Source organism: Ailuropoda melanoleuca, chromosome 1 (assembly GCF_002007445.2).
Source record: "Ailuropoda melanoleuca isolate Jingjing chromosome 1, ASM200744v2, whole genome shotgun sequence".
Lineage (NCBI taxonomy): Eukaryota > Metazoa > Chordata > Mammalia > Carnivora > Ursidae > Ailuropoda > Ailuropoda melanoleuca.
In genome coordinates, this window is record NC_048218.1 from 175,062,699 (window position 1) to 175,079,707 (window position 17,009).

General features: G+C 37.4%; 1 protein-coding gene across 5 annotated transcripts in view; it reads right to left on the reverse strand.

Moving 5' to 3' along the window:
* The window catches only part of IMMP2L (inner mitochondrial membrane peptidase subunit 2), an 816,344-nt gene that overhangs the window by 292,165 nt on the left and 507,170 nt on the right, over positions 1-17,009 (reverse strand). The window contains exon 5 of one of the 5 annotated variants that reach the window (XM_034670724.1): positions 6,867-6,939. The exons of the other annotated variants lie outside the window; for them this stretch is intronic. Coding sequence (XP_034526615.1) covers positions 6,882-6,939 — 58 coding nt within the window. The 3' untranslated portion in view covers positions 6,867-6,881. Of the gene's footprint in view, positions 1-6,866; positions 6,940-17,009 lie in introns of those variants that run through there. 5 annotated transcript variants of the gene reach the window in all.

The window sequence follows — 17,009 nt, forward strand, 5'->3', positions numbered from 1 at the left end:
TGAGGAAAAGCTGAGAGCCTTTCCCTTAAGATTAGAAGCATGACAAGGATGCCCACTCTTGCTATTATTGTTCAACATAGTACTAAAAGTCCTAGCAACAGCAATCAGACAACGAAAAAGAATAAAAGGTATTCAAATTGGCAAAGAAGAAGTCAAACCCTCTCTCTTTGCAGATGACATAATACTTTATATGGAAAACCCAAAAGACTCCACCCCCAAATTACTAGAACTCATACAACAATTCAGTAATGTGGAAGGACACAAAATCAATGCTCAAAAATCAGCTGCATTTCTATACACGAACAATAAGACTGAAGAAAGAGAAATTAGGGAATCGATTCCATTTACAATAGCACCAAAAACTGTAAGGTATCTCAGAATAAACTTAACCAGAGAGGTAAAGGATCTATACTCTAGAAACTACAGAACACTGATAAAGGACATTGAAGAAGACACAAAAAGATGGAAAAAACATTCCATGTTCATGGATCAGAAGAATAAACATAGTTAAAATGTCTATGCTACCCAGAGCAATCAACACTTTCAACGCCATTCCAATCAAAATACCAATGTCATTTTTTCAAAGAGCTGGAACAAACAATCCTAAAATTTGTGTCAAACCAGAAAAGACCCCTAATCGCCAAGGAAATGTTGAAAAAGAAAAACAAAGCTAGGGGCATCACATTGCCTGATTTCAAGCTATACTACAAAGCTGTGATCACCAAGACAGCATGGTACTGGCACAAAAACACACACATAGACCAATGGAACAGAACAGAGACTCAGAAATGGACCCCCGACTCTATGGTCAACTAATCTTTAACAAAGCAGGAAAAAACATCCAGTGGGGGCGGGGAACAGTCTCTTCAATAAATGGTGCTGGGAAAATTGGACAGCTACGTACCGAAGAATGAAACTTGACCACTCTCTCACACCATACACAAAGATAAACTCCAAATGGATGACAGGCCTCGATGTGAGACAGGAATCCATCAAATCATAGAGGAGAGCATAGGCTGCAACCTCTTTGACATCGGCCACAGCAACTTCTTTCATGACACGTCTCCAAAGGCAAGGGAAACAAAAGCAAAAATGAACTTTTGGGACTTCATCAAAATAAAAGCTTCTGCACAGCAAAGGAAACAGTCAACAAAGAGGCAACCTATGGAATGGGAGAAGATATTTGCAAATGACACTACAGATAAAAAGCTGGTATCCAAGATCTATAAAGAACTTCTCAAACTCAATACCCAAGAAACAAATAATCAAATCAAAAAAAAAAAAAAATGGGCAGAAGACATGAACAGACACTTTTCCAATGAAGACATACAAATGGTTAACAGACACATGAAAAAAATGTTCAACATCATTAGCCATCAGGGAAATGCAAATCAAAACCATATTGAGATACCACCTTACACCAGTTAGAATGGCTAAAATTGACAAGGCAAGAAACAACAAATGTTGGAGAGGATGTGGAGAAATGGGAACCCTCTTACACTCATGGTGGGAATGCAAGTTGGTACAGCCACTTTGGAAAACAGTGTGCAGGTCCCTCAGAAAGTTAAAAATAGAGCTACCCTATGACCCAGCAATTGCACTACTGGGTATTTACCCCAAAGATACAGACATAGTGAAGAGAAGGGCCATATGCACCCCAATGTTCATAGCAGCATTGTCCACAATAGCCAAACTGTGAAAGGAGCTGAGATGCCCATCAACAGTCAAATGGATAAAGAATATGTGGTCCATATATACAATGGAATATTACTCAGCTATCAGAAAGAATGATTACCCAACATTTGCATCAACATGGATGGGACTGGAGGAGATTATGCTAAGTAAAAGAAGTCAAGCAGAGAAAGACTATCATATGGTTTCACTCATTTGTGGAACATAAGGAATAGCAGGGAGATCGTTAGGAGAAGGAAGGGAAAAATGAAGGGGAGGTAAACAGAGAGGAAATGAGCCACGAGAGACTATGGACTCCGGGAAACAACCTGAGGGTTTCAGAGGGGAGGAGAGTGGGGGGATGGGCTAACCCAGTGATGGGTATTAAGGAGGGCACGTATTGCATGGAGCACTGGGTATTATACGCAAACAATGAATCATGGAACACTACATCAAAAACTAATGATGTACTGTATGGTCACTAACATAATAAAAATAAATAATAATTCTTACAAGAAATTTAAATTAATTAATGAAAAGATCTATAGAGGAAATTACGAAGGTTTGGTGTTAACAATCTAAGGTCAACACTTGCTAGTACACCTAGAGAGGACATGAGTTGGACCAGCTGTTGGTCCAATAAGGTGTTCATCAAGAGCTTCATATGATTTGCATACAACTTCCCAAGAATATATGTACGACATGAATAGCTACATAAACCCACACAGATAAAGATACTTTTCTCTGGAGCAGAATGTACTGTGTTGTCTGTCATTACAAATCGCTCCAACTTTCCTGGTACTTTTGGTTTCTTACTACTAATTTCTTATTTTTTTGCAAAGTCACCCTTGTTCCCATCATCCAGAAATAACTGCTAGTAACATTTTGGTATTTATCGTTTCTCATTTTTTTCTGTCTCTCTACATTTTTTACCTGAAAAAGGTTTTTTGTTTTTTGTTTATTTTTACTGAAGTATAGTTGACATACATTGTTCCATTAGTTTCAGGTAGACAACATAGTGATTCAGCAAGTCTATAGGACTGTGCTATGTTCACAAGTATGGCTACCAACTGTCCATACAACTACCACACATAGTTACATTTTAAAAAGGGAATCATACATGATGTTTTGCAATCTGCTTTTTTCAAAATTTACTAGTTTGTCATGCCAATTTCTACTTCTTAACTCCCAACAGAATGAGAAGTTTCAGGTAGGACTAACATAAATTAAAAGTGAAAGATTTGTGATCATCTGATTAATTCTTTCAATACTGGTAGTCAATAAGGTACCCAAATTAGGGCTTTTTGAGGTAATCGACTTATTGGGTTTGGCAGCAGTCACACTGTTAAAATTATGTGGGTGATTAACAGTTCTTGCCTACAGTTAGTTAGGTCTGCATTTGGCAATTCAGGTCAATTGGTCATGCTTCCTACAGCACTTAGGAGAACCTTCCTCTACTTACAATTAAGACTGGAACTGACAAAATAAACATTATAACTACGCTCCTGGGGCATGACAAAATATTTAAAATAAATGTGAGGGTTGTCTTGCTAACTCACTCATTTTCTTTCCCTGCATCTGGTCCTCTTCATTTCTGCCGCCCTCCTTATTTTTGCTCCATGGAGACAAGCCTTACACAAAAGCAACACCTGCCACTTTCTCAGTTAGGAGAGTTGAAACAACAGCATTCAATGTCTGGAATAGTAAGTACCTTCTCTTAACCTTTGTTCTCTCATTTTGTGGAAAAAGGAATGGGAAGCTAAATATAGAGGGCTTAATTAAAAAACTAATAGTGGGACATCTGGGGTGAAACACACATTGCAAGGTCTTGTTTTCAAAGACTTTTTAAAATGTTAAATGTGAGGGCTGGTCATGATTTAACTGCAAATTCACTAATACCTGCATCTAATTTTAGGTTTGATGAGAAAACCTGAGACAACATAACGATTTGTCCTGTGTAACTCTCATGTCTTCAAAAATAATACAGATATAGTTCAGCCACCGTCCTCCAAAAGCTAGACCCTGCTGCGTCATTGAGGCAAAGGCATAAAACTGAATCAGGTCACATATCCAGGGACACGCCTCCACGAAGAAGCCATTGATTTGGAACTCCTGTTTAGGGCAGCATTTTGACCCTGGCTAGATCACTAGTTACTCAAAGTCAAGTAGTTTTAGTTGAGTTCTTACTGCATAAGTGCTCATATTAGGGGGGAAAAGATACACAGAACATCAAAATTTGCACCTCTGTTGGCAGTCTCAGTAAAGAATCCTGGGGCTGAATAGACATGAAGACCTAGCAACTCTCTGATCCCTGGAGGTGGTCCTACTAGGTCAAAAATGAAGCAAATTGGTGGGCATCATGAAGGAGCTGACACAACAGAGTCCATGAACTACCTAAAAAGACTCGCTGTGACTGCACAAGCATGCTTTGTAAGAACTAATATATATTTGAAAAGACATGAACAGTATATACCAACCACATATATTTTTTTCTTACAAGTTAAGGTTTTCTTAATTATCATAAATTAAACAATCCAGCTTCAACTTCATCAAGTGACTAAAGGTATTTTTTTAGATAGGATTTTTGCAATTCAAGTCTCTTGTGGAAATGGTAGTTTGTCAGTTTTCTAAAGTCACATAAGTTTTCTCATCTAATTTGAAAAGTCATGTGATAGAACCATTAACTATAGGGCACCTGGGTGGCTCAGTCGGTGAAGCACCTGTCTTCAGCTCAGGTCATGATCCCAGGGTCCTGGGATCGATCCCCGAGTTGGGTGCCCTGCTCAGCAGGGAGTCTGCTTCTTCTTCTATCCTTCCCCTCTGTTTGTGACCTCTCTCTCTCTCTCTCTCACTCTCTCAAATAAATAAATAAAATCTTTAGGAAACAAAAAGAAAAAGAACCATTAACTATGATCCCTTAATCCACCAAAACAGAAAGCCATAGGTTAAAGACGACTATAACCTCTTAGCACTCTCCCCCACCTTGATTTAAGAACATATCTTTAAAATAATGCTTATGGTCATTAAACATTACACATACATAATTTTTATTCTATTTATACTCATGCGACTACCAACCAATAAATTCTCCTTGAAATGAAAATACCTGATGAATTCCACATAAGTAATTTTTATAAAGAAATACAGATAAACTGTCCGGTTCTGCCATTAAACAGAAGTTACTGGAAATTATTCTACATGAAGCAAAAAACAACCAAGTACCAAAAGAAAGTAGAATAAGCAAATTATTTGACACCAAACTTCAAGGAAGCCTAATAGCCTGATTGTTCATATATAACGCTATGTGAACATAACGAAAGATTATGTCCTCCTTTCTAAAAGTAGTTGATATAGTCTTTATGCTATTAATTTGGCAGATTGATAGTAAATATTGCTTTGTTTACAATAACTTTTAAAAACAGGATCTTCTCAATGTTCATTTCAGAAATCGTGGCCTACAGAAATTGCTTCCCTTCCCACCATCATTTAGAAATTTAATTACCAGAATCGAGGAGTGCAACTCCATCAACAAGAGTCACGTAAGAAATGCTTTTAATGTGTGCTATCATTACAATCTCTCTTAGTTCCTGTATGCAAATTAAATATTGGACTCAGGTAGAGTCAAAATCGTACAAAGGACTAGAGATGAAATTCAAAGTACTTGTGAAGTGTCATGATAAAGCACAAACCAGTTACAAGAAAGGCAGGCTGTAAATGACCTTCTAGGTATACCATTGCATACTGGCTGCACTCAGCACTTCGAAGTACTTTATGTCTACACACATTCAGGCAGTATCAAGGGAAGAAAATGGGGAAGAGAGTTACTCCTCCCTTGTTATCTATTTAGTTACTAACATTTTAGTATTTAAACTCTGTATGTTGGGGTACCCGGCAGACTCAGTTAGAAGAGCATGTGACTCGATCTTGGGTCCATGAGTTCTAGCCCCATGCTGGGTGCAGCGATTACTTAAAAATAAATAAACTTAAAAAAATAATAAACTCTGTATGTTTTCATCTTCCCAGTTCATGACCACTTAACCACATATATGCACTCCAGATGCCACATTTGTGCTCTATAATCTTACCCCTACCAGTCGTTCAGGACTTAGTGAAGGACAAAAACCTGACACAAAATAGAATGTGCAGATTCCCTTCCCCAGGAATTCAGATACGACTCCATCTCTTAAGACTGTCTAACAGAGGGCGTGTAAATGCAGCTCTGTGCGGCACTCATGTACAGTAGTGTATACTCTGACACAATGAAACCTAGTTTGTGAGCAAATTGGGAAATGGGTATTTCAGATCTTGGATTCATTTTAAATATCCATTTTTTGCTTATGGTAGTTTAGAGGTTTAGTGTTTCATCGAACCACACACACCAAAAGCCTGATTCTTAAAGAAGGAGCATCAGTAAAAGCAAACTCTGTCTTTAAATCAAATTCAATAAAACTTGGGATTATCAAACTAAATCAATGCATGTTTTAAATGCAGTGTTTTAGGTTCAATCTTAAAACACTAGAATTGAGAATATACCCCAGAAGAGTTAATGATTTAGATTGCACAAGAATGAAGACAATCACTTAAGCCTTGTTAAAACCAGTTATAATAGTGACTGAGCTTGAGAAGATTAGTAATAATTTTACTTAAGTGTTCATGTTTCTTTAAATTGTCTTTTAGTGGTATTTTATCCTTTCCCAAATCAATAGGCAATGTTTATGCTCAGCTACTTTAATAAAGATATTTTTGTTCACAAAAACCATTACTATTTTTCTTAGTTATAATTACCTAATGATTACGGGCTTAACTCCAGTGTAGCAAAAACACCTAAGAAACAAAAATTGATAGTATCTTCAGGGCTGATCTTGCATTTCAAACTTTTATTTAAAGCCAGTATGGTAGGCAGAATAATGGCCCCTCCAAGATGCCCATATCCAAATCCCCGGGACCTGAGAATATGTTAGTTTTTAAGGCAGAAGGACATTAAGGCTGCACTTCAGCGACCTTAAAGTCCCATTCTAAAATAGACCATTCTGGATTATTCAGGTGGGCCCAACGTAATCAGTAGGGTCGTTAAAAGAGGGAGAGGGAGGCAGAAAAAAAAAAAAATCAAAGAGGTGTGTTGACAGAAGTAGGGTCAGAGAGTCTATGTCACTGGCTTTGAAGACAGAGACACTAACAGGGGTAGCTTCTCTTAAATTGTTTTCTGACGCTCACCTGTTAAAAATGCAGATGCTGTGGCCCTTCACCATGGCTCTAGGGCTCCAGAATCTATATCCGAACACACTTAGATTATTGCCGTGAAATTTAACAACCATTGTTTGAAATGAACTAGTAAATCTTAAAATTAAAAACAAAAGAATAGTTAATTGGCATCACACATCAAGTACGAAGACATGTAGATTTTCCCTATCAATCTCTGGGTTTAGTACAGTCAAAGTTGATGATATTACTCTGATAGTATAAATAAAATATGTTACTCAAATTTACAACTACTTTTAGAAGTGTGGGTATGGTTTAATTTGTTGGAATGTAAGCTTACTTGTTAGCAATGAAATAAAAAAAAATTAATAAGAAATACCATGGTTCTTAAAAGGATTTTTTTTCCCTCTCAAGTGAGTTAGAACATCAAAATCAAAGTGATGAACGCAGTTTCCCATGAAGTCAACAAAATCTATATTTTATTTGATATTCATAGGCAGAAAGTACTTGTCGCTAATAAAAGTGAAAACTATACATCCCTAAAAGGATAAAGGTTATTAAAATGCAATGTTTGTAAGTGAAAACCAAAAACAGCCAGTCACACTTACTAACTTAATGGTGGTTTAATAATGACACAACTTGCAAACTTGAGCAAGCCCATGATGTTCACTGGAAATACTTCCTTTAAAAATAAAACCAAATTACCACACGTATGGCCAGCTATCACTCTAAGTGGAAGACAGAACTTTTATTTTTTATTTTTTATTTTTTTTTAAAGATTTTATTTATTTATTTGACAGAGAGAGAGAGAGAGAGCCAGTGAGAGAGGGAACACAAGCAGGGGGAATGGGAGAGGAAGAAGCAGGCTCACAGCAGAGGAGCCTGATGTGGGGCTCGATCCCAGGACTCCAGGATCACACCCTGAGCCGAAGGCAGACGCTCAATGACTGCGCCACCCAGGCGCTCCATGAAGACAGAACTTTTAAAACTTGAAAAACATACCAAAAAGAAAGTTACTTGTTAATTCTTTGAGGGAAATCAAGCTTTCAGCATAGACGGAGCATTGGCAAACCCAAGTTGCCATCTGGCTCTAATTTCTGCCTTGCAATATCAATGATTCCATCTAGCCACTCAGAATCTGTTAACTATCCATTCATTTCAAATCAACTGAGGGAACAACAGCAATTAATACAGGGCTGGTTATGCTTATAAGGTAGGCAAAATTTTAGAACCCTGTTACCTACCTTGTGCCACCCTCCCACCCACACACCCCACTGCCCCACTCTGGGCTGTAGTGCTTCCTCTTCCCTCCCTGGGTGTTGCTCTCAGCCATCTTGATTAGAAACCAATTTCATCAACTAATCCCTGAGATAAAATTTGAGCCTAGCATGATTTTAAGAGAGTTTCCTCCAGGCATAGTTACATTTTAACAAGGGCCCTTTCAAGACTAAAAAGCCATTAAAGATATGGAGAAGTCTGTCTCTATCATGTCAAACAGGACAGGTTTTGGGAGAAATAATCCAGATTTCGGGGCTTCCCAGATCTCCTGCAAATCCTACCATAAAGATTGTCATCTACTATCCCTAAGGTGAAGCCTGTCCCAGCTAACAGAATTTTTAAAAGATAAGTGAGAAACAATATGCTATTATAGAGGAGAGAACACACACTTCAGATTAGAGAAACTTAGTTTTGATTCCTGGTCAAATCTCATAGCCTCCCGGGTCTCAAGGGCTTGTTTGTAAAATGTGATCTCTACACCCCCTCCAGTACTGTGGTACGATGACAAAGGCAGGTTAAAGCACATCTGCACAGTTCAAACAATAATATCATTTTCCCCAAGAAAACACCCTAGGACTTGCCATAATGCTCCATGTATTTTGTTTTCTAAATATTTTTCCTTTTGGATTACCTATTTTCGTATGAGGAGATAAAGTGCTGTATAAGTGATAGTTCAGACCGCCAGTTAATTCCCGCTGAAAGAGTTAGAAATTCTTAACCCGAATGACAACAGCAAAATAAGAAAAATATACATCAAACTAGTGGACAGGGAAGATAAAAACTTAAAACTGTCAAAAATGTTCCTTTCCAAGATTACTCCATCACTTTTATATTCACGTATAGTGTAGGGGCAGGAAACAAGTTAAAATTCAAGAAAGAGACAGGCTGAACAACTTACTCAACTGAATTAAATAACCTATAATATTTATAAAGACGTCAAGGAAGAAAATAGGAGTTGAATTCTCACAAAAACAAGTGTTCTTGTTATTTTTAAACTCTTGACAGAGGAAAGGAAAATCAGAGTTGACAGGTATTCAGAATGCACCATATTCCACTCAATAAACCTGTTTTTTGAAAATGCAATTGACAACGCTGTTTGAACCAGAATAGTTATCTCTTTAAAACTACATGCAAAATTTTCAATGGTCTTTCCATTTGATTTTTTTGGTCAGCCACTTCAAAGTTTCCTTTGACTCTAATATCCTGGGATAGCACCTCCCAAATTCTGCATCATGGAAATGCTAGTTTTCATGATGATAATGGTAGAACCTTAAGGCAGGGTATCTATAGGCATTTAAACTTTGGAAACGCGAGGTTAGAGAAGGGAGAGGGGCTTCTTCGCTGCAAGGTTTCATAGAGCCTTTCATCTGCTAATATGAACTATATGTTGTTAACAGATGGATAGAGTATGCAGGTGTCCAAAATGTCTTTAAGAATAGAATCTCTCTCTTTTTTTTTTTTTTTTTGCTGAAAACGTGTTAACATCTCACAGATGGTATGGACGGCACTGCTCTATGATTTAGTTAAGAAGCATTACATTCATTTAAAGATAATAATTAAAAACTGTAGCTGCCCTGTTAGCTAAGGTCCTTAATCTCCTAGAATATTCTACTAACATAAAAATGCTCTTGAGAAAGATGGCATATTATCCCATTATCTATCTCTAATAGCTTGGTTCTAGGTCAGTTTAACAGAGAATGCCACAAGAATAAATGGGAGAAAGGAAAAAGAGATGTTTAAGAAGTATAGGAGGCTGACTATGGAGGGCGAAGTTGACACTCACTTCTCAATCCCCAGAGGCTCAAGGAAGAAGCTTTAGGGGAATAACATTAAGGGTAAACCAACTGTCTGACAAAGAAACCCAAAAATGCATCAAACCTTACCAAAATTCACTTGTGCCTCAAATACCAATCCAATGTGTACCACAGGAGATATGCAGCTCAGCACTGTCATGAAGGAGCTGTGTTGTCACGGCTCTTTCCTCTTCAACACTTGGCTACCAAGATCATCCCAGGGGATGTCTCCATCCCAGTCAGTGGGGAAAAAATAGAAAAGACAGGTGCAAGCATGGGAGATATTTTGGGGCCAGACCAATAGTTGGTGAGCATCCTTCCTGCTCACATTTCTTTGGCTAAAATAAGTCATGAGACTACAATAACTGCATAGGAAGGAGTGAAATGTGGTCCAGGTGATGCACAGGAAGAAGGGGCAAGCAGAGACGTCTGTGGACAGGCCGCAGCCAGTGCTACGTCTGTATGGGAAAAAGGGATAAAAATGAGGTTGTACCAGTAAGGAAAAGCCATGAAATACAACAACGACAACAAAAAATGTAGCCGAGGACACCTGGGTGGCTCAGTCAGTTAAGCATCTGCCTTCAGCTCAGGTCATGATCCTGGAGTTCTGGGATCGAGTCCCGCATTGGGCTCCCTGCTCATTGGGGAACCTGCTTCTCCCTCCGCCTGCCACTCCCCCTGCTTGTTCTCTCTCTCTTTCTCTCTGAAAATTAATAAGTAAAATCTGTTTTAAAAATGTGGTCTATACAATTATCAAATGTTACAATTGCTTGTACCATAAAAATAAGAAGAAAAAAGAACTATTTTGGTAAGATTAAAATTAATCCAAACATCAAACATAAGAGAGAAATTAAATGAATTATAGGGTTACAGTGTTCCTAAATAGACTAGTATGTACTCACTAAACATGACGTTGTACAATAATATCTGAAAATATGGGCAGATTTTCACAATATATTAAGATGTACAAATAGGGTATATTCAATCTGTTCCAACTTTTATGAAAACGTATGTGGTTATGAGCATATGGAAGAAAATACCTGGATAGACAGACATTAAGATTTATTTCTGGGTAACTTTTCTGGGTATTGAGATTATATCTGTTTAATTTTAAAATTTTTATCTGTAATTTCTCATGTTTAAAAATATGTAGTATATTTATAATAAATAATATTTCCAAATAAAATACAAATATGTAATTAAATATATACCGATGACAAAATTTGGGGGATGTTTTACAGTAAAAAGTAAAAACAACACAAAAATTATATATTTTATCTCTTTCCCCACACATATCCAAAGGGAAAATTCTTTTAAGACACAAAAAAAGAATCGAAAAGGTGACTGCTTGTAGTGAAAAAGTTATTAACTTCAACTTTTATTGGAATCTACTTTTTTTATTTTATAATTTCAACAAACAACAATTCTGAGCCTTCACTATGAACCTATGTAGACAAACGCCAACAACTATTTTGTGCCACCAATTATCTGTATGGACTGATGTGCCAGCAGTTACTTTCTATCAAGAGCCTTGCACAATAAAAACCCACATATTATTTTCTGTTTACTGAGCCTAATAAGAAGCATATAAGAATAAGTAACAAATAACGGTTTATAAGGCAATGATTCAAATATACATATATATCAAATCTATGTATATAGTCATATCCATATGACTCCAAAGCCACAGGAATAAGGAATTTTAAATATATTGTGACAATATCGTTAATGCTTTGCAACTATAAAGTAATTTATAATTGTCTTCTATAATCAGGAAAATACTAAGTAACATTAAAGTAACTATTATTGTGAACTTCTTTAAAAATACCTTAAAATTCACGCCCATTGCCCCAAATAATCCTAGCAAAAAAAATTCAAATTTAAATATTCCAATGCAGGGGATTAATAGGAAATCTGAATAAGCCATATTTAAGACCACCGAAGAACATACATACATATTCTTATACCTACATCTGTCACCACTGCTGTCCTGATAGCTAGCACCATTCCTGTAGCTATTTAATCCCAATTATTTTAGTCATATCCTAATTAGATGGTAAGTATCAAGAGGGCAGGACTCTTACACTTAAACACTTACTTTCACGAGCAACCTGGGAGAGCAGAAATACCATAGGCATTGGAGTTGGACTGACTGGTTTTGATTTTTTATCTCGTAGCTGCCTTACTTCCTAAACCTCCTAACCAAGCTCCCTAACTCCAGGGCAGATGGGCTGTTAGCTACCCTACTATCAAGACTGGCGTGTAAGCACATAAGCCTAAGGACATCATTTACTACGTAAAAACCTTTGTTCGTTCTCCAGTCAAAGGATAAGATAGGAAGGTAGGACTTTTTGCCCCAACCCTCCTGCACTGAGCTGTGCACTCGTAATGGCAAATTCTAAAGTGTTACTGGATAAGGATAAACTCAAGTTCATACGTGGCACCTTTTTATTCATAGCACATTTTAATGTCCTTTCCTTTTCCTCTCTCAGGAATTTTTCTAATTTTCATTCAATAAGATGAAAATGCGTGTTTCATAATTAAAAGTAAATTTCATGAGTTACACTGGATTAGCACAAATCCTATCAACTGTTTACACAGTACTGGTATTTCAAACTACATCATTTAGGATGATCAATGCAAAGTCTACAGAAGATTAATAAATGATAACGCTCCGTACATAAAAGAAAATGTTATGGCCCTGACAAAGCCTCTCAGAGGTCAAGGTAGGCCCTTGCCACTTGCATTATTTGAGCCTCTCAGCATATTAAAAAGTGGAGAAGAGCCAAAACATGACTACATGGAGTGTAGCTTGTTCTAAATATTTATATTTAACAGATTAACATGTTCAATATTTAAAAGTACAATGCAATGTAATTGTGTTACTCACAAAATAATTACGATTCATTATCATTACAATGGCTATTTCACAATTTACTAAAGGTGGCCTAGTAACAGTAGAAAAGCTTAAAGTTTTTTGATGACCATCTCTTTTCAATCTTGTCAGCGTGTCTTTGTCACTGTATGATGACGTCAAAGTCTCTCATTTTAGGCCTTTTCTCAATGGGAAACCAGGTCCATGGGGCCATTCTAACCCCTCCCCCCCCACCCCCGCCATGGTTCAAGCTCCTGTCTTCAGACACAGACCAATGGACTAATCTCCTAATTTTTGGAAGACGTAACTATGACTAGACTCTGCTAATTGCAGAGGAAACACACAGCTCTAATGACAATAATAATCACCATCAAAAGGCTTCCTATTATCTATGAGTCTAAGTATTTGTCTATACTAACATGCTTTCCACAATAACTCCCCCCCATCACTCTTCAGGCTTACTTCCCGCATCCGGTCTACCTCTTCAACTCCAAATCTAGATCATGCTCTCCTTCTCTTTGCTTTTGCTGAGGTTGTTCACTTTACCTGGGAAACGCTTCTTATTTCTGCCACCAAAATCCAACCATTGGCCAAATCTTTTTCTAAAGATCTTCTCTTTAATGAAACTGTCAGTGTTTCTGACTTTTTTAAGCCTTGATCATATTTCATATATTTTTCATTCCATAAGTTATAATATTGGATACACTTATATGTGCATTTCTTTTCTTTCCCCACGATATTATAACTCTATCAGGGACAAGGAATATCTTGTATACATTTCTACGTTACCTGTGCCCTCCCCCCCCGGAAAATGTGTTACACATGGTAAACATTTGATAAATATATATTAATTAGAAATTACAATAGTTGCAGATTTGGGCAACATGCTTACTGAAGTAAATATTTTTTTGTGCTTTCAGTAAGTTAAATACCCAACCATGTATTTAACAGCAAATTATTAAATGACATGCATAATAATTTAGATTTGCTATCCATTTCAAGCATACCAGGCATAAAATATATAATTCATAAATATTAAGCAAAGAAAGAAGTGTAATAATAATGCATCAAAAATGCTATCAGCCCTCAAAAGTAAGATAAATCATAGTCATGATCTAGTTAAATTTCCAAACAAAATCTAAGCCATATTTGAAATTCAAATAAAGATGTATTATGTTCTTTTTAAATTTTAACTTAACTGAGTTCCTAAATGTCTTGGCAAGAGCTTCATAATATACAACAGATTCATTAGAAAGTTTAATCAGATCACTCAGGCATTTGTTCATATGGAAAGTTCATCCAAAAGTATGAAAACTCTTAGCCAATATCAATATAACTATAATTAAGAATATATTCAGAAATAATGCCATAATTAATGCTTATTCAAATTGTCAACTTCTCGGCAAATAAATTAATGTTGTCCTTGTAGGCCACTTGTATTCAGTCCCTGGAGTTAAAATAACTTGGCTGGACTCCAACTACAAATCATTTAGGAGAGAAAAAGATAATTTTGTTAGTGAGAATTCACTGCATCAAAGGGGATACATAATGTAGAAAAATAATAACCTACTTACATGTATTTAGTGAGTTCTCAATCTAATCCTGTTATGTAAAACCAAGATTGCGTATCTATTTTAAAATCACAACGCGAGTAATGCAACTAATTGAGAAAAAGTAGTATTACAGTATCCTATCAAAAATTTAAAAGAAAAAAAGACCAGGTTTCCCTAAGACTTTCTTGCCTTTTAACCTTTCAACCTGTGCCAGCTCCTTACAGCTCAAAATAATAGACAGATAGATGCCACTTTAAATGGCAGAAATAAGAAAGAAAAGGAAAGACACAACACTCTGCCTCTCCTTCTGTTTGCTGCCCACTCTGCACATTAGTTAATTGTGTCCTTGTGGCTCATATCTCTATCACTCTCCTAAAACTCGTCTCTTAAAGGTTATAATAATTTTTCAATGAGTAAATCTGTTGGGCTGATTTCCTTCTCCTTTTTTTCTCTAGAAATTCTACCTGGTGACTGCTTCTCTCCATGAACATTAATGAAGATTCTTGGGATTTTTGTTTGTTTTAGTTCCTTTTCTATCTCTTGCTACCCTCCAATGAACACGTCTTCCCCAAAGTTGACCTTTTCTTCTCTTTACCTGGGAATCCTCATGTCTGTAATTATTAGATCCATAAAAATGACACAAAATCTAAAATCATTTTTTCTTACAGTTCTAAAGGTCTACTTCTTTCCCATCCAACAGTCTGACTTTCTAGAGAACGTAACCACCTTCATGTTGCATTGATACCTCAAACTCAAATGGTCAAAAATCAAATACACACCTTTCTCTTCTACAGTACTGCCACAAACCACACACACACACAAAAACACACAACAGAAACACTTCTCCTGATTTCCCTATTTCTCTTACTGAAGACACCTCCCTCCTAGAGGAACATGCTTGACACTTTAGTGTCTGATTTGACTTCTTCTAGACCCTCACTTCCCATTTCAGGGGAGTCTGCCTCTCCAGTATCTCTCCTGTCTTTGCCCTTCTCATAATACATACTCCAGGGCCAGAACTTATTGGTTCTTACTTAGAATAAAAAGAAAAAGTCCACGGTTTACCCCTAGCCACTCCATTCCTAATGACAGTCTCATGTTAATGTGCTTGGGAATAGCTCCGATTATTCACTCAGGTCTTAAATATTCACTATTCTCCTTTTGTCATTTTTTATAGAGAAATTGCATACCTGGCTTTCCCCTGATCAACCCCGGTTAACCTTTGCTAAGATGACATGAGTTTCCTATGCTCTCTTCATCTGCCACAAGCCATAAGAACTTGGCCTACCGTTAACTGTGTGCTTGGGATTCTTTTTCCTCCCTTGCACCTAAACACACATGAGCTAAGCTGTTCCTGAATGACCACTCTCACTTTACTGTGTTTAACAAGAGAAAAAATTTAGTCCCTTACTGCTGAGTGTGACCATGTATGACTGTATTTTGGCCAATGAGATACAAGCAAGAGGATAATATACCTAAAGCTTCCAGGCTGTGCCTTTACAAGGAAGGAGCATGCCCTCCACTTCTTTCCCCCTTACTGTCCTTGACAATGCAGATGCCAGAAACACCTTCGGGCCTGGGAAACAGCATGGAGTTTGGTTCCTAAAGAACCTCCTGGAGCAGAGCCATGTTCTCCGAACCCCCTCTTCCAGACCACTTAACCATTTGGATAGTTGTGTGTGAGAGAAATAGACTTCCACCTTGTTTAAGCCTTTGTTACTTTAGTTGCTGTCAAATTAGCCAATATGACAGGCCATCAGACAGACACAATCTCTTCAACACCTCTGCTACTTGTGAAGAGCGATGCCATGTGTGGCTCGCGAGATACTGTCTAGCAAGGAGGTAAGCAATGACACTCCCGAGCTTCTAACTCCAGGAGAAGGGTTTAATTGGTATTACGCAGAGAGGAACATAGTGCAAGAAATGGAGAAACATATTTTTTCAGCTTGGGCTCTAATAAGAAAATAAATCTTCCCTGAAAAAGGCCCACAGCTACAGTGCAGTCAAGGGAGATAGAAAATTGGACAGCTACAGCAACCATACCATTTCTTTTAGAAAGAAAAGGAGACATTTTGAAGAGCACAATAGAGAGAAGTAAAACCAACATGAACATCACTCATTTGCTCATACAAGGGCTTTGAAATGGGAAATAAGGAGCAGGAAGAACAAGGCGGCAAGCCCGAGGCGGACCTGCATTGGAGCACACAGTTACCAGGGCCAGTGAAGAAGAGAAGTGCAACTGGAAGAGCACAGGAAGAGGCACTAACAAGGGATCGGAACAGGTGAAGAACCTCAATTAGGACAGTCTCCGCGATAGGGAAACACCATGAGCTGATAGCTGAACCCCACTGAAACATATTTATGATGATCTGAGTATTGATCATATGTATGTTTATGTTAAACAGTAGTTGTGAGAAAATGGTTTTCCCCAGATGCTGATCAGCAAGAGGCCAACGAAGTGATGAGGGACACGGCGAAATCACTTAGTTTCTTCCCTGAGATAAGGAGGTGCTCTGTGGTTACTGAGTTTGGTTCAGTAACAAAGGGATTCCAACATCCAGAAATAGGCCTTAAAAGAGACATGTTTGGTACACAAATTCTGTATTTCAATTCTTTCTGGTTCAACTTTCTAAGAAGCAG